Genomic DNA, 17,037 nt, shown 5'->3' on the forward strand with positions numbered 1-17,037 from the left:
GCTCCTCCTGCGCCCCCTCCCGCTTCCAGACCCCGTCAGACTCTCTGGTCCTGAAGGACGGGCAGAGGTCGTCCACAGAGGAGCCCCTGCTGGCCTCTCCCGCCGCCGCCCCCCCGCTGCATTCCCACCCGAGGGACCAGTCGGCCTGGAGCGGAGGAGAGCGACCCCCCCACGCCGCCGACACCGGCGAGCACGTCAGGCTGGACTCGCTGCAGGTACGAAGGCAGCAACAGGAGGAACAGAACTGCACTTCAAGTGAACTTTCTGGTTTTGGTTGAGACGGAGCAAAGAAAACCTGGATCAGGACTGTCTTTCTTTTTCCCAGAATGCAGCAGTGTTCTCCACCCGTGTCCACAGTCTGGGCCGTTACGTCTTCATTCTGCACTACCACCAGCCCCTCCACCCCACCTACCCGGTCCAGGTCTTCATCAACGGAGGACGGATCTGGCAAGGTCAGAGTGATGCATCATGGTCCAGGAGGACCGAACGGCCGTGACTTCCTGAAAACACGTTTCATAGATCTGAATTTTCATCTTAAGGTCACGCCAACGCCTCCTTCTGTCCGCACGCGTACGGCTGCCGGAACGTCCTGGTGTCGGAGAACCAGATCATCCTGGACGTGACGGACCAGCAGGTCTTCATCATGGTGCAGATCCCAGCAGGGAAGACTCTGTGGCTGGTGAGCTTTAAGACGAGTGTCTTCTCTGCTTTAAATATTAGAATATTTTCAAAATAAAACCAGATTTCATGTCGGCTGAATCTACATGAGGTTCATTTAAATTTTGAGCCCACCTGCTCTTGCTGTCTAACGTGTTGTGTCTGCAGGACTACGTCCTGGTGGTGCCTCAGTCCAGCTACAGCTCCGGTCACCTGAGCGAGGAGCCGCTGGACAAATCGTACGACTTCATCAGCAACTGCGGCCAGAACAGTTTCCACATCAGGTACGTATCCGAGTCCAGAACGAGCCGCGGACGCCGTTCCACTCTTGATGACCTTTCCTCTGAAGTAACACCTCTCTTCCTGTCTCAGCCCGGCCACCGCCTCCAAGTTCTGCGTCAGCTCGGCCGTGTCTCTGTCGGCCTTCTTCAACAACGGGGCCCTGCCCTGCGCTTGTCACGAAGTCGGAGCCGAGAGCGACACCTGCGAGGCGTTCGGCGGTCAGTGCCGCTGCAGGCCCAACGTGATTGGCCGAGACTGCTCCATGTGTGCCACAGGCTACTGGGGATTCCCCAACTGCAGACGTGAGTCCGTCACACCTCTGTTCCAGTTCCTTTCTGACTTTTATTCTCTCCTCCTCCTGCTCTCATTCTCTCAACCTAACCGGTCGTGGCAGGACCCCCCCAGGCTGGGACCTGTTTTTCCTGCTCATGGGGGATCTGTTGGTCTGGACCTGCTCTGTAACTTTGTTATGATTTGATTGCTGTGTAACTGTGACCGTCCTCGTCTGCAGCCTGTAACTGCGGTTCGAGGCTGTGCGAGCCGGTGACCGGCGACTGTATCTGCCCTCCGAGGACTCTGCAGCCGGAGTGCACACAGTGCGAGCCGCAGACGTTTGGCTGCCACCCGGTGGTCGGCTGCGAGGTCTGCAACTGCTCCCGGCCCGGCATCGTCTCCACCGATGTGAGCTGCGACACACTCAGCGGACAGTGCAGGTGAGCAGCTGGAGGAGTCATTCATCATCTTCAGCACTCAGCACACGTGTAGAACACGTCCGTAAATACTGTTTAGATAACAAAGGTCAGACTTGATGTGTGACGTTGCTTCAAATAAAAGAAGATGAAGGAGAATGAAAACAGCCAGATCGAAAATCGTCTCACTGGCTCCTTTAAAGTTCCATATTCTAACTTCTCTGTTTTATTTTGAAGGGCTGACATTTTAGTGATTATTTGAACATCAGGCTGATGAACTGGAAGGTTTTGTTGTGACATCAAAGTTCAGGAAGTCCTCACAGCCTGATATATATGCAAAATAAACGTTAATCACAATCAAGCACAAATGTACACAGACACGCAAAGGCACGCACACAGGAATGTGTCTGCTTTGTGTTAACAAGACGAGGATGTAAAGGCGAAAGCATTTTTCTGCCTGAAGGCTTTCAGATCTGAGCAGCTGGCATCAACACACACATTTCATCTGATTGTAGATGTGGGCAGTAGATTTTAGTTCAGAGGTCAAAGGTTGTGACAGATTTGTATTTGTCGGTTTTCAGACTTGTTGTTTACTTGTGATTCTCGTGTTTGTTGTTCCAGATGTAAGAACAACGTCGTCGGCCGTCAGTGTGACCGCTGCGCTCCTGGTTTCTATGGTTACCCCAACTGCAGGCTGTGCGACTGCAATGAGGCGGGAACTGAAGAGGAAGTGTGTGACTCGTTCACGGGACAGTGTCTCTGCAAGGTGTGACGACACACACACACACACACACACACACAGTGAGTTCAGACTGACATGCTGATATCTGTCTGTGTGTCTGCAGGAGAACGTTCAGGGTTCTCGCTGCGATCAGTGCAGAGTCGGTACGTTCCACTTGGACCCGACCAATCCGAAGGGCTGCACCAGCTGCTTCTGCTTCGGCGCCACCGACCGCTGTCGCAGCTCGGACAAGAGACGCACTGAGGTGACGGACACGGCTCCAGCTGTGTGTTCTCCCACATCTGGAGGATAAACACTTTGACGCTCTCCTGCAGCAACAATTACGTTCTTAACAGTCAGATGAGGCCATCACATACACATTTTAAACACAACTCTGACGAATATGAACCTTCACCCAGACAGAAGAAGCTGGGTTTCATTTGAACTGGGATTTGTTCCCGGCTTTTCTTCATGTCAGTCATGTGACTCAGTGTTTTATTGGTGTCATTCCTCTGTCCGGTGGCAGATCATGGACATGGAGGGCTGGGTGCTGCTGGGAGCAGACAGGCAGGAAGTGCCGGTGGCGGTCTACCCGGGTCAGGACCTGGTGGAGGCGGATCTCAGCGACGTTCCTGACGTGTACCAGGATCTTCACTGGCACGCCCCGAGGACTTACCTGGGAGATAAGGTGAAGGCTGGAGCTCAGGCTGTGTAAAGAAAGAGACAACACAAAGTAGCACAAAGACACAACAACACACACAAGCTTGCATAAGTCTGTCAAGTGTCGCCCTCATCTCTGATCTGGAGGCTCAGACGGCGGTTTGGATACAGATCAGTGTTTTGTCTCAGCATCCGTCTGAGCCCACGCTTCAATTTAAATCCTCCGATCTGCCAGAACCTGCAGACACACAGCTGGTTTATCTGTTCCCGGATCAAACACGCTGAGTCAGATTAAAGGTTTTAATATTTAACATCCGTCGGTCCTCCAGGTGTCGTCCTACGGAGGTTACCTGAGGTACCGGCTCCACACGCAGACCATGAGAGGAGACGTGTTGACTCTGCCTGCAGAAGCTTCCAGACCGGACATCATCCTCAAGGTACACACACAGGGCAGTTTCCCATTCACTTCAACATGCCTGCATGAACAGACTGATCTCTGACGTCTCTCTGTGGCGGTTTAGGGGAACCAGATGACGCTGGTCTTCATGGAGAGAGAGTACACCTCACCTGAGGAGCCTCACCTGGGAATCGTCCACATGGTGGAGGTAAAGTCCTGACTCACCCAGACCGCCGTCCACATGCCACAGTTTGAATATGAGCGTAGATCAGAATAAACTCACTTTCACCACGCGGGACCTTAGAAATGTCTGTTCACCTTCAGGTTTATTTACACATTTATCCTCATTAGGTTTTATTTGTTTACGGCTCAACAACAAGCGATGAAGCTGATCCAAATAACAAACAAAGAAATAAGTAAATCAAAACAAGAAGTGAAGTCGATCTTCCTCTTCCTCCTCTCAGGGAAGTTTCCGTCACGCTCAGACGGGGAACTCTGTGTCTCGTGAAGAACTGATGATGGTCCTGGTCGGTCTGGAGTCCCTACAGATCCGGGCGCTCCACTCCCAGTCGGCCCACTCCGTGTCGCTGCGTGGCGCCGTCCTGGAGGGCGCCGAGAGCCTTCCCACCGGTCGCCATGCCAACAACGTGGAGATCTGCATGTGTCCCGCCAACTACCTGGGAGACTCGTGTCAGGTGAGGAGCCGTTTCTTTTGTCGTCTTTGGGAAACTGTGAAACAAAATGAATTTATGCTCCCTTCCTGCAGAAATGTGCTCCTGGTTACTACAGAGACACCATCGGCCTGTTTCTGGGGAAGTGTGTCCCCTGTAACTGTAACGGACACTCGGACCGCTGTCAGGACGGGTCGGGGATCTGCCTGGTGAGGATCGATGATCTGGCTTCTGTTTCTGTTCATTTTGTCATCTTCACGGGTCGGTCTCTGTCTGTCTGTCTGCTCCGTCAGAACTGTCAGCACAACACCGCCGGCGACCACTGCGAGAAGTGTCAGGGTGGTTTCCTTGGCAACAACAGCCTGGACGGACAGGCGGTGTCCTGCTCCAGCTGTCCCTGTCCTCTGAGAGTCCCCTCCAACAAGTCAGTGTCTGTCTCTTCCTCTCATCAGGATCTACCAATATCTGATCAGCACTTCACTCAATTAATCAATCAACCAAAAAAATCACACACACACACACACTTCCACAGGTGCACAACAACGACAACACTAAAATGAAAATTCTATTAGAGGACGATAAGATAAAAATAACCAAAAAATTCAAGGGAAATTTAATAAAAAAAAATAAAAAATTCTATTAAACTTCAGATTAAAAGATGAAGATGTCAGTTGTGTTTGTGCGTTTGTTGTGTGTCTGCAGCTTTGCTGAAGGTTGTGTGCAGAAGAACGAGAGGATGCAGTGTCTGTGTATGCCGGGATACGCTGGACCGCACTGCGAGAGGTAAAACACCCAAATACTGTGAGACAGAAACTGAAATATTTCACAGTTTTTGCAAATAAACTTCTTCACGATACTTCACGAAATTTTTCTGTAGATGCAAAATGTTTTTCATCACATCGTTTTCATACCGTTCAGACCAGCCGACATCAAGAGTGTTACGATGTTCGTTCTGTCGCTAATTAATATGAATAATATTTATTTATATGACCTCTTTCATTGAGATTTAATTGAATTTACGTCGTCGTCTTGTGCAGATGCGCCCCCGGTTTCTACGGCAACCCCATGGTGCTGGGCAGCAGGTGTCAGCCGTGCCACTGCCATGGCAACACGGACCCCAACATGCTGTTCACCGACTGTCACCCGCTGACCGGCGAGTGTCTGAGCTGCATGCACGACACAGCCGGACCCCGCTGCGACGTCTGCGCCCCCGGTTACCACGGCGACGCCATCCACGCCAAAAACTGCACAAGTGAGTTCTAGCCGTCATGTGGAGTTCAACCAGAGGGGGGGTTCAGGCTGCTGATGACACCTGTGTGTGTGTTTCCGTCTCAGGATGTGACTGTTCCCAGTGTGGTACTGAGTCATGTGACCCACAAACCGGACGGTGTCGCTGCAAGCCGGGAGTGAGCGGACCGAGATGCGACCGCTGTGAGGTCGGAGGAAATGTTTCTGTTTTTAATGAAGAGTTTGAGGGAAAGTGCAAAAATAAAAATGATGATGACAGAATTAGAGATCCAGGAAGTCCATCTGTCTCCTGTTTGTGTCTCCGCCTGAAGCTTTTTGTCCGTTTGTCCTTCAGGACGGCTCCTTCGGCTTCGACTCGTGCTCGGGCTGCCGCCGCTGTGACTGCGAGGCGTCGGCGGCGCTCGTCCAGCCGTGTGACCCTCAGAGCGGTCAGTGCGCCTGCCAGCCCGGCGTCAACGGGCCCAACTGCAGACAGTGTGCCCCCGGGTTCTGGGACTACGGGCCGGACGGCTGCAAGAGTAAGTGAACGCAACACCGGTGGAGACACATTCAGTGACTGACAAAGCTGCACAAAGAACTAAAATCAACACACCTGTTGTGCTGTCCGTTTCCCTCCCCCCTCAGAGTGTCAGTGCCGGGGGGGTCGCTGCGACCCGCGGACCGGAGAGTGTCGCTGTCCTGACGGGATGACGGGGAAACAGTGTGACGTCTGCACACACAAACACAGCGTGGCGGTGGAGAACCAGCACGGCGGTTTGCACTGTGAAGGTAAGTAACACAAACAGACACACGTGTGTGTTGTTTCCCAACAGTTGCTGTGCTGCAGGAGGGAAATAAAGTGTTTGTGGTGTGTGCAGTGTGCGACAGCTGTGTCATCGTCCTGTTGGAGGATCTGGACAAGATGAATGCCGACTTCCTGTCAGCGGCCAATCAGCTGAGCAGCCTGAACGCCAGCTCCATGGCCTGGGCTCAGCTCGACAACCTCAACAAGTCCATGGAGGAAGTGGCTGTGAGTGAGACACACGCACACAGACACACACAGGCGCACAGACACACACACTCATGAACTCATTTTCCCATGACTCCAGCGTGCCATAGAAAACTACAACAGCTCCCTGGATGAGAGCCGGAGTCGGGCCGACATGTTGGATGCTGAGATCACAAACATCAACGACGACATCGATGAGCTGCAGGACAAGGTGTGGACACACACAGACACACACAGGAATAAACACATGAATCATCTGTAGTTTCTGTGTAAATAAAGAATTCACTGAATTAAAGTTTATCTTCATGTGTCTGTTAAACTTCCTTCAAGTATTTTGTGTTTTGATTGTCTGATTTTAGGACAAACAATATTTCCTCCATAAAAACTTAAAATTCTCGGAGGAAAGACAAGAAAATGTCCCAAAAGAGTTCATCACAGACACATTCACTGTAACGGCACAATCAGGAATCTTTGTGTATTGTTTGTTTGTGTTGTGTTGTATTGAATGTTGTGGTTGTTGTCAGGCGGCAGCAATGACAAACAGGGTGGGCACTCTGTGGGACAGAACCACCAACACACACCAGAGAGCGAAGGATCTGTTCACGGTCATCAACAACCTGTCGGCAGATATCCGCAGTACGCACACACAAACACAAACCAGCACAATACAGCACAACGCTCCAGATCATAAAAGAAATTATAAATGACTTCTCCAAATGTTTTCTAATTCTAAAAAAGTGTAGATCAGATAAATATGAAGGTGGCGTAAATAAACGGTGAAAAGATCCAAAAACAAAATCTCTCCCATTTTCACAGCCGGTGTCTTTCAGACGAACTGATTAAATTGTGACGCTCCTGTTTTCCCTCAGACGTCCTGCTGATGGCGAACAGGTCGGCGCTGAACGACACGGAGGCGGAGCAAGATGACGAGGAGAGGGAGAGGAAGCTGCGGGAGGTTCAGGCCATGCTCAGGGAGATGAGACACCGGAGCTTCGTGGGAGCGAAGAAACTGGCCGACAAGGAGAAGACGGAGGCTGAGAAACGTAAAATCTGTTCAGCTTCTTTGTGTCACACACTTTAGTCGAGCCAACAGTAGTTCATTTACACGGAGATCAGATCCAGGATCAGGTCTCCAGGTCTTTAGAGTCCCACAGTTTTGTTGGAACTGAAGGAAACGCCCGGTAAATAGAGATTTCATGAGCTGTGATTTTTAATCTGTTGGAACATTTTTATTATTTTGACTGAGCAGCATTTTTTGTGTCCAAAGTGTTTGTTGTATATTTTCCATTTGTCAGCTTTGCTGTATAATTCATTGAAACATTAGCAGCCTCGTCCTTCAAACCCGACTCTGTTGTCTCTTCCTCCTCTTAGTGCTCGATCGCATCACCAAGGAGCTGGTGAGCCGTCAGGGGGAGAACCAGGACGCGGTCCAGGCCATCAGAGACCGCCTGTCCCGCTTGCACTCGGAGATGATGGACCTGCGAGACGCCCTGAACGAAGCCGTCAACGCCACAGCGAGGGCGGCCGAGATCAACAACATCAACGAGAAAGTTCTGGAGGACGTCCAGGTGAGCGAGGAGCCGTCATGATGAGGTAGGAGGAAGGAGAAGGAGGTGATGTTGACCACACACTGACTCTGCCCCCCCCAGAGGAAGATGGAGGACCTGCTGTCCAAACAGAAGGAAGTGATGGAGCAGTTAAACATGGCTGAAGATGACGTGGCCCAAGTCAGCGACCTTCAGTCTATGCTGCCCGACGCCATCGAGGTGAGACATCGAGGATGTCGATGAGGAAGATGGGTCTCATTCAGATCCAGATCCTCAGAGACCACATGGGATCAGGTCTCAAACGATGGTCCTCATCAGCTGAGGAGGTCGGTTCAAAGTTCAGGTGCCAAAAGAGTGCTAACCACTGGGCCACCGGGCCGCCCCGTCCTGAACCGCAGGAGTAAATAAAACGGCTAACATCTGCCAAATAAAACCAACAAAGTCGCCTTAAAATCGAATTCTTCATTTATTTCTCTTGTTGTTGGTGATTTAAAACTTATTTCATGGACTGATGCTGCTGCAGTGTAAAACGTCCCTCTCATCTCAAACGTGTGATCGACAGGAGTATGAGCGGCTGGCGGCCCAGCTGGACGGCGCCAGGACGCCGTTGGCAAAGAAAGTGCAGAACTCGGCTCAGGTGGAGTCCAAGATCCCGCTGGTGGAGGCGGCGGAGCGGCATGCTGAGCTGCTGAACCAGTTAGCCATGAACCTGTCCAGGTACTGAGCCGCCGCTGAACGCCGCCGTGACAACGCTCGTCTGGTCAGTGACGTCAGACTGTTGTTCTTGTTTGTCGGCAGTTTGGTCGCAGAAACGAAGAAGGATGGGATTGTGGATGTGACACAAGCCTACAACAACATAATCAACAGTATCAAAGAGGCAGAGGAGGCCGCCAAGATGGCTGACAAGGCCGCCAACGCCGCTGTGGAGGTTCAGCCTTTATTCTGAAACCTGTTTGAGCTCACGCATAAACTCAAGTAAAGCTGCTGGTAGATTATTGGTTGTTGTATTTGTGTTGTGCGTTTAGAACGTTAAGGACCAGAACCTGGGCCAGATCGCACAGTCCCTGAGGAACCACAGCGTGGAGCTGATGGATGAAGTCGAAAAGCTCAGCGACGAACTCAACGATGGTAACCGTTGTGACATCATCGTGCTCCGATGAAGTGCTTTTTGTGTTGAACGTGTTTTTCTGCCACACAGACCTGAAGCCGCAGCTGGAGGACGCTCAGCAAAGACTGCAAGACGCCAAAACCAAAAAGGTCCAAGTGATGAAAGACCTGGAGGCGATTCAGAACAACCTCAACGCCACCACAAGTACGCAACACACACACACACACAAACGACAGTGTGTTGGTTAAATTGACTGAACTCAATGATGTTCATCCGTTTTCCTGCTCGACATACAGACGTGAGCCAGGACATTGACGAGGCGAAGCGAGCGGCGGGTTTGGCGAACACCACGGCCACACAGGTCAACGACGCCCTGCGCCCCATCAAGGAGCAGCTGGACCAATGGAAGGAGACGTACGGAGACGCCAACGTCACCAACGACGACATCAACAAGGCGCTGATGGAGGCCAACAAGACCGGTAGGAACCGCCATTGTAGCTCCGCCTCCTCCTCTAAATATAGTTCTGGTTTCAATAACCAGGAAGGCCAGCGGACAAATTAGACTGATTCACTCAGGCAGCTTTAAAGCCAAATATTCTTTCCCACCAGCTTTTATTAGCTTTTTAGTCTCAGTTTAAAATATTTACTAAAAATACTGTTAATGAACTGAACTGTTGATTCTGTTCGTTAATTATCGCAGATGTAATCAGCAGGTGGCGCTCTTCTGATCTTTAAACGTTCAACGTCTGTCTCCTCTGCAGTACACGAGCTGGGCAGCACCATCCCGACGCTGCTCACCAAGTTGGATAAGCTTCAGAATCACTCCATCCAGATGCCGAACATCTCCGAGAACATCGACCGCATCCGGCAGCTCATCCAGCAGGCGCGCAACGCCGCCAGCAAGGTGACGAAACGGGAAGGAAAGGAAAGAGGAAAACACACAAAAGGGGTCAACATCAATCCTCTCACGCTTCCTCTCCTGCCTCTTCCACCTCTGTTCTGGTCCAGGTGAGCGTCCCGGTGAAGTTTAACGGGGCGTCCGGTGTCCAGGTCCGCACGCCGTCCAACCTGGCCGACCTCGCCGCCTACACCTCCCTGAAGCTCTACATCACTCTGCCGGAGACGGCGAGGTCGAGACGTCAAGGCAACGCTGCCCAGCAGTTCGTCTTCTACCTCGGCAACAAGGATGTAAGCGTCCCCACATCACCATGGCGACACAGAGGCCCGGCTCAGGCTTGTTCTGACCTGTGTGTACTTTTGTAGTCCCTCACTGTGTCTGTGTGTGTTTGCAGTCCAGTAAGGACTTCCTGGGAATGACGCTGGACGGGAAGCGGCTGCGCTGGTACTTTAAAGTCGGAGGAGATACGGCTGAGGTGGAGATGCCAGAAGACGTCAAGAGTAACGGAAACTTCAACAGTGTTGTGCTGGAGAGGTACAACACGCACACACACATACACACACAATAATATAAAATAAAACAAATAAGAGTGGAAATGCTGCAGACTGTCAATATTCTGCTTTTTTTTCTTTCCATTTGTGTTTTATTGTAAAATTGTCAAATGTTGCTTTAAATGCTTCTGTGAGATCTTTGTGCGTCCATGCGTGTCCTCAGCTGGTTGTGTGTCTGTCTGCTGCAGGATCCTGCAGTACGGTCACATGTCCATGTCCTCTGAGGCCTCCGAGGGCGACCAGAGAGTCACCAAAGCCCACGTGGAGGCCGGAGGAGATCAGGGCCTGCTCAACCTGCTGACCGAGGACACCGTCTTCTTCGTAGGCGGATACCCCAGCAGCTTCAAGGTGGGCGTGGCCTGTGATGGCGTCTGTTGTCAGATGTGTTGGTGTGAACGAAGGTCGTCTCATGTTCGTGTCCTTCTGCCCTTTCAGCCTCCGGCCCAGCTCGCCCTGCCCAACTTTAAGGGCTGCATCGAGCTGGACACGCTGAACGAGGAGGTGCTCAGTCTGTACAACTTCGAGAACATCTTCCATCTGAACACCACGGAGGAGAAACCATGCGGCAGGTCGGCGCCTTTTCTTTCCCTCCGTCACAACAGGAGGAATATTTTCCTCATCCGTTTCCCTTTTCTCCCCCTTTTCTGCTGTGTGACTCCTGTGGAATAAAAACAGGTCCAAGCCGGTGCTGACTCAGGCCTGGGTGAACGACGCGGCGTACTTCGACGGGACCGGCTACGCCGAGATCACGTTTACCGACAAAGCACCTAACATGCAGCGCTTTGAACAGGAAGTGAAACTGATCTCCCACAAAGGAATCCTGCTGCTGCTGCAAAACCAGGTGAGCGCTCACTCCCTCATCCTGTCACAACACTGACTGACCATCATTCACTCGTTCATTTGTTTGCCTGCTTGCTTTTTCATTTAGGTTTTTCCAGCATTTATTCAGAATCACTTTTCATCGCTTAACTCATCATTCTGGAATCAGTCATAAGAATAATTTAGCCCGATAAATGTTTCATTCATTCATTAGATAACCAAATAAATGAATGAATGAATGAATCTCACCTTAAGTTGCACCTAGTTTCTTTTTATAAATATAGATATTGTTCATCATTTGATTCTATTATGGACTGCTGTCCAACCTTCAGATAAATGAATCAGAGTCAAACCTTCAGTCTAATCCGGCCAAAGAAGCAGGAAATGCTCAGACTTTTTTCTCTGTGTCCTCCAATCAGAACCAGTTCCTGTGTCTGGCGGTGCTGAACGGCCGACTGAAGGTTTTCTACGACTTTGGTGATAATCTGGTGGAGCTGGAGCCCAAAGAGCCGATGTCCGACTTCCTGAAGATCAGCGACGCCAACTCCAAAGCCGTAAGTGTGCCGTGCCCGTCTGCGGCCGCTCCTTCCTGACGGTTTTCTCTTCGTTCTGACTCTTCATTTGTCAACTACACAGCTGGAGATTATCATCCTGCGTACCGTCCCGAACCGCATCGTGGTGAGAAACAACCGCGTCAGTCTTTACACCCACATGTTCACCGACTCCATCCCCCCCTTCAGCGGCAGCTACTTCCTGGGTGGAGTCCCGCAGGACAAGATGCCCGAGAAGTCGGTTCAGTTTTTTGAATTATTATTTTTTATGTACCTCTGTAACTCCTGAGATAATCCTCGTTCTGATGGCGTCTCTCCTCAGGCTGAAGTCCCGGTTTCACGCTCAGGGCTCCCTGAAGGGCTGTTTCCGTAACATCAAGGCGGAGAACTCCCACATCGACCTGAAGAGGATGAAGAGCTCCGGCGTCAGCTTCAGCTGCGACAGCGACCTGCTGGTAGGATCATCTCTCTTCACTGTTCCAGTTTCAGTTTTATGAGTAAAGACAAACTGACACGTTGATACCTGAGTGCTGTGTGTTCGTGCAGGTGGTTCGTGAGGGTTACTTCTCTGGTCAGAGTTATCTAGATCTGGGTCTGACAAACATCCCCAGTCTGAGGGACAACTTCTACGCCAGCTTCAGCTTCAGGACCAACCAGAAGGAGGGACTGATGTTCTACCACCACGATCGGGTCGGATAGGAGCTTCAGATTCCTTCACAGCGCTTCCTTCTGTTCTGCTTTGGTTTGCCTCCTAACTCGCTCTCGTTGTCCGTGCACAGGAAGGAGTGTGTCAGGTGTTTTTGCACGACGGCCACGTGGTGGTGAGAGCCGGCAACAGCGAGATCAGGACGCAGAAGACGTACAACGACGACAACAGCCACTACGTCTCCATCTACAGCAACAACAACGGGTAACTGACACCATCCAATAAAAGCATGTTGTAGACAACCTCACCTGACCCCCCCACCCCACCCCCGCAGGCTGCGTCTGTACATGGATGACGTGCTGGAGAAAGCCAAGGAGGGCATCCGGTTGGACAGCCGTACACGTGGGACGTCTTCGCCGGGCAACACGTTCCTGGGAGGGACACCCGACCAAACACTCAGTAACCTCACCGGATGTATCAGCAACGTTTTCATCAAGAGGTGAGACGGGGGGGTAAATCTCCTAAAAGGAGCCATGTAACATGCAGCTAAATATAACAAACTGAGGTCAACCAGGTTGTTTTTATATTTAGTAAAAGTTTTAAAAAGGCGTGGAAGAAATGTCACCCATCTGGACAGGAAGTGGTTTGGAGCTGGAAGACACTGATGTGTAAATGTCTGTCTCCTTGTCAGGGAAACGAGTCCTCAGATGGTTTTCAATCTGCTAAAAGCGAAAGAAAACGTCAACGTGCCGATGGACTGTCCCGCCGCCAAAAAGCCCCAGCAGATCGTCGCTGTGCAGCCGAAACAAAGCAACAAACCGAAGGTAGACAACACAAAGACACACACACACACACACACACACACACAATCAAACAAACAGCTGAAGTCACCGGGGCCTCGTGATGGACAGCACACTCTCGTCCTCTCAGGGGAAGCACAAGAAGCCGTCGGGGTCACGCAGCCGCAACACCAGGGAATCGTGTCAGGGCGAGCTGTCGGACCAGGAGGCTGGAGCGACACACTTCAGTGGCTCCGCCCACAGCTACCAGAGATACGACTCTCTTCCCAGCTCGCTCAGCTCCACGTGAGTAACCATTTTTACCGCCACTCTCAGTTGTTCAGTCTCAGGGGACGGTGGAGACCAAAATGGAGCACGAACAGGGAATAAATAAAGACAGAACTGCTCTCTGCCCGCAGGCCTCACATCTCCATGTCGGTGAGGATCAACTCCTCTGACGGTTTGGTGCTTCGTGCGGCTGGCGGGCACCGCAGCGGCACCGTGATGTCACTGAGCGTGTCCGACGGTCACCTGCTGCTCCTGCTGGACGGAGGAAAGAGGAAGGTCAGCCTGCGCAGCCGCAAGAAGTACAACGACGAGCAGTGGCACACGGTGAGATGGCGGCCTGCGAGGATCTGGTTCTGGTTCGCTCCAGATCTGGTTCAGCTCATTTCATTTCCTTTTCTGTCACTGAAGGCGTTCATAAAGCGCGAAGGGGACAAGCTGAATCTGATCGTGGACGGGATCAACACTCAGTCTAAAAGGATCCCTGCAGGGGACAGGACTCGACTCGCCGGACCCTTATATGTTGGCGGGGCCCCACCCTCGCTCATGGTAACACAACCAGGCTTCATGTTATACACACAAAGTTTCCATCCAGCTTCAAAGTTTATTCTGATCATCTGTATTTTTTGCACTTTAAGCCGCACTTAAAATCCATACATTTTCTCAAAAATCAGCAGTGCGCCTTAAGTATGAATTCTTGTTGTGCTTACTGACCTCAAACCAATTTTATGTGCGACTTTGGGAAGTGACGAAGTCGCTCCACTTGATGGATTGTCGGAGCATTCTGAGCCGACACAGGGACGTTGTGTTAACGTTGGTCGTTGGTTGGATATAAGCTGAACGTCAGACGTTAGGTAACCATCCAACATTTAGTCAGTGTTATCTTACTGTAGTTAGACGTCAAGCCAACGTTAGGTTTTTAACGTAAACCCGATTTTCAAATCCACGTCATAATCCAATTATAATCCAATGTTGGGAGACAACGTTGTTCCACCGTCACACTAACTTCAGGTGTTTGCTGTCTCTGGCAGCGTTAAACCAATCAGAGAACAGAACGCAGTACGCTGAGCTCCACCGCTTTTTGTGACGCTAGTACGTACTGTGCTTCGCTTTCTGCTTTATCATGCGCCTTATGTATGAAAATATACCCGTTCACTGATATGGCGCCTTATAATCCGCAAAATACGGTACTGTCCGAGAATGAGAAGCTAAAATAGAGCGGTCGGTTGTTTTGCTGTTCCAGTTAAGAAACCTAAAGAGTTTCACTTTATTAAACACAGTGTGACACTTTTTTGGATTATAACGAATCCACCACTTTGACCGAACGCCCTCTTTGGCCGGGACATGTCCACTTTTCACGCCCTGTCTGGGCGCGTTTTATAAATTCATGAAAATGTCCAGGTTTCCGTTTTTCACTGGATAATTGAGCATTTGAGTAAACTAAATTTTAGGATCTCGAGGCTGGGCAGAGTGTCCTCTTTTTGGAAATCAAAGCGGCAGCGTCCACGTTCAGTTTAATCGTGTTCTGTGAAATTCAGTCAGAATGTTGGTCTCGTATTTTATACTGATGCCACCAAACCAAGGCGCAGCCTTCATGAAGTGTGATGTCATGAACTGTAGGCCCCGGGCGTCGGCGGCTTCGTCGGCTGCGTCAGAGACCTGATACTGAACGAGGCCCCCGCAGGAAGCCCCTCCTACAGCCAGGGGGCGGTGCCCTGCTTCCAGAACGCCCTGCAGCCTGGAGCCTACTTCCCCGGACGGGGAGGCCACCTGGCCATCGGTACGTACCGCCGTCTCTGTTGGTCGGTGTACATTCTTTACGTTCCTGCCATGTGCTGACGGACTCCATCCCTGCAGACGAGTCCTTGGTTCTGGGTCGGGATCTGGAGATCCAGCTGGAGCTTCGACCCGTCTCAGACTCTGGGCTGCTGTTGCATGCTGGGATGTCACCTGACCACCACCTGAGTTTGGTCCTCAAGCAAGGAGAGGTGACTTTCAAAATGAAAGAGTTTCATGAGGATGGTGGAGTTTTGTCTCTATTAAGCTTCAACCAGTCCTGATTGATGTGTGTCTGTGTGTGTAGGTGACCGTCTCAGTCAACAGTGGTAAAGGTGAATTCTCCACATCCTTCACTCCTGAGGAACCTTTGTGTAACGGACGTTGGCACACAATCACAGGTGAGTTCACGTCCACAGGTGCTGAGAATGTGTGCGTTTGTGTTGTTGTAACATCTGTTGTGTGTCTCCAGTGGTGAAGAAGAACAACGTCCTGCAGCTCCACGTGGACGCAGCCAGCGAACACACCGTCGGCCCCAAACAGAGCCGCTCTGCAGGGGCCAAGGAGACCCTTTACCTGGGAGGGGCACCTGGTGAGCACACAGACACACAAAAACACACACCTGTGTCGGCCACAATCAGCAATCCCACCTGTTGAGTTGATGAAGCTGACAAAGTTTTTTGATGAGTTTTGATTTATAAACTAAATTACATCTTTCCTCATTTCATGTACATTTAATATTTCAGTTTATTTTAAAAACTCAAAACTTTTTTCCCCCAAAGTTTGACATTTTTGTCAAAAAAGTCCAACTTTATTCTGATCGAATATTCTTTTTGAATACAATTGTTTTCTTTGACATTGCAGCTGTTGATTGTATTGATAAAATATTGATAAAATAAGTTTAACTTAACGAGCTAAAGAAATTTCCGAACACATAGATTTGGTGTTGAAAGTTCTTCACCTTCCCCCAGATGGCGTCACAGTTCCCGCTCTTCCTGCCGGACTGCCATCGTTCCACGGCTGCGTCCGCCGGGCGACAATCAACCACCGGCCCGTCATGTTGTCCAAGCCGCTCGCCGTTGGCGGCGCAGTGGGGACGCAGGGCTGCCCACACATGTAAACCCAGCACGCCAAGTCTTATCCTCACATTCCCCAACTACAAATTACTGGTGGTGGGCGTCCTGTTACTGTAGCTAATTTAAAATATATATTAATATTTATTGTCTATTTTCAGAAAAATGTATATTTTATATTTTCCTGTTTGTCAGCCGGTTGTTTCGTTGTGCTACAGGGTGCTGCAGCAGTGACAACTGTCTGCACGCAGAGCTGCACTGATACAAAATATCATCTCCAATCACAAATCCATTAGAAAATGTGTAGTATATTGTAAATAAAGGCAGCGTGGCCTGAAATTCTTGCTTTTCTTTTTCATGGTGATGATTAAAAAAAAACTAAACTAAATTATAACTGATCTTTCTGCAGTCTGCTCCAGTTCAGGAACAGATGTGTACTGTGCATCTACAGCAGAACGTCAGCGATTCCTACCGAGTCGTACACTGTGAACACGGTCATGTATGAGTGACGTCCTCTGGCAGTGCGGGCGGGAAATGTTTCCAACAACACGGACCAGGACTGAGCGTTTGGAAAAGTCTGCCTTTACTTTTAAAAATGCCAAATTTAGAGTTTAACCCCCAAAAATAACAGAGGAGTCTAGCTACACACAGCCTTTGTGTTATTGAACACCAATTTGGTTTAACAGTGTTC

At 50.5% G+C, this 17,037-nt stretch overlaps 1 protein-coding gene across 1 annotated transcript in view; it reads left to right on the forward strand.

Annotated features, from left to right (window-relative positions):
* Nucleotides 1–16,783, forward strand: part of lama5 (laminin, alpha 5) — a 53,212-nt gene extending 36,429 nt beyond the window's left edge. Inside the window, exons 30-80 of the mRNA XM_029505779.1 lie at nt 2–215; nt 326–452; nt 540–679; nt 826–941; nt 1,030–1,241; nt 1,451–1,652; nt 2,250–2,394; nt 2,474–2,614; nt 2,876–3,037; nt 3,339–3,446; nt 3,531–3,614; nt 3,871–4,101; nt 4,173–4,286; nt 4,371–4,501; nt 4,780–4,860; nt 5,115–5,329; nt 5,413–5,513; nt 5,660–5,843; nt 5,950–6,093; nt 6,183–6,334; nt 6,414–6,524; nt 6,838–6,949; nt 7,183–7,356; nt 7,685–7,881; nt 7,963–8,079; nt 8,423–8,577; nt 8,659–8,788; nt 8,886–8,988; nt 9,059–9,172; nt 9,265–9,447; nt 9,730–9,872; nt 9,977–10,156; nt 10,261–10,400; nt 10,606–10,765; nt 10,853–10,986; nt 11,093–11,258; nt 11,656–11,790; nt 11,873–12,024; nt 12,110–12,242; nt 12,334–12,477; nt 12,567–12,697; nt 12,768–12,932; nt 13,125–13,257; nt 13,364–13,518; nt 13,632–13,824; nt 13,909–14,046; nt 15,118–15,277; nt 15,355–15,485; nt 15,581–15,674; nt 15,746–15,865; nt 16,245–16,783. Coding sequence (XP_029361639.1) covers nt 2–215; nt 326–452; nt 540–679; nt 826–941; nt 1,030–1,241; nt 1,451–1,652; nt 2,250–2,394; nt 2,474–2,614; nt 2,876–3,037; nt 3,339–3,446; nt 3,531–3,614; nt 3,871–4,101; nt 4,173–4,286; nt 4,371–4,501; nt 4,780–4,860; nt 5,115–5,329; nt 5,413–5,513; nt 5,660–5,843; nt 5,950–6,093; nt 6,183–6,334; nt 6,414–6,524; nt 6,838–6,949; nt 7,183–7,356; nt 7,685–7,881; nt 7,963–8,079; nt 8,423–8,577; nt 8,659–8,788; nt 8,886–8,988; nt 9,059–9,172; nt 9,265–9,447; nt 9,730–9,872; nt 9,977–10,156; nt 10,261–10,400; nt 10,606–10,765; nt 10,853–10,986; nt 11,093–11,258; nt 11,656–11,790; nt 11,873–12,024; nt 12,110–12,242; nt 12,334–12,477; nt 12,567–12,697; nt 12,768–12,932; nt 13,125–13,257; nt 13,364–13,518; nt 13,632–13,824; nt 13,909–14,046; nt 15,118–15,277; nt 15,355–15,485; nt 15,581–15,674; nt 15,746–15,865; nt 16,245–16,393 — 7,456 coding nt within the window. The 3' untranslated portion in view covers nt 16,394–16,783. The remainder of the gene's footprint in view (nt 1; nt 216–325; nt 453–539; nt 680–825; nt 942–1,029; nt 1,242–1,450; nt 1,653–2,249; nt 2,395–2,473; nt 2,615–2,875; nt 3,038–3,338; nt 3,447–3,530; nt 3,615–3,870; nt 4,102–4,172; nt 4,287–4,370; nt 4,502–4,779; nt 4,861–5,114; nt 5,330–5,412; nt 5,514–5,659; nt 5,844–5,949; nt 6,094–6,182; nt 6,335–6,413; nt 6,525–6,837; nt 6,950–7,182; nt 7,357–7,684; nt 7,882–7,962; nt 8,080–8,422; nt 8,578–8,658; nt 8,789–8,885; nt 8,989–9,058; nt 9,173–9,264; nt 9,448–9,729; nt 9,873–9,976; nt 10,157–10,260; nt 10,401–10,605; nt 10,766–10,852; nt 10,987–11,092; nt 11,259–11,655; nt 11,791–11,872; nt 12,025–12,109; nt 12,243–12,333; nt 12,478–12,566; nt 12,698–12,767; nt 12,933–13,124; nt 13,258–13,363; nt 13,519–13,631; nt 13,825–13,908; nt 14,047–15,117; nt 15,278–15,354; nt 15,486–15,580; nt 15,675–15,745; nt 15,866–16,244) is intronic.
* Nucleotides 16,784–17,037: the final 254 nt, after the last annotated feature.

This window comes from Echeneis naucrates, chromosome 7 (assembly GCF_900963305.1).
Source record: "Echeneis naucrates chromosome 7, fEcheNa1.1, whole genome shotgun sequence".
Lineage (NCBI taxonomy): Eukaryota > Metazoa > Chordata > Actinopteri > Carangiformes > Echeneidae > Echeneis > Echeneis naucrates.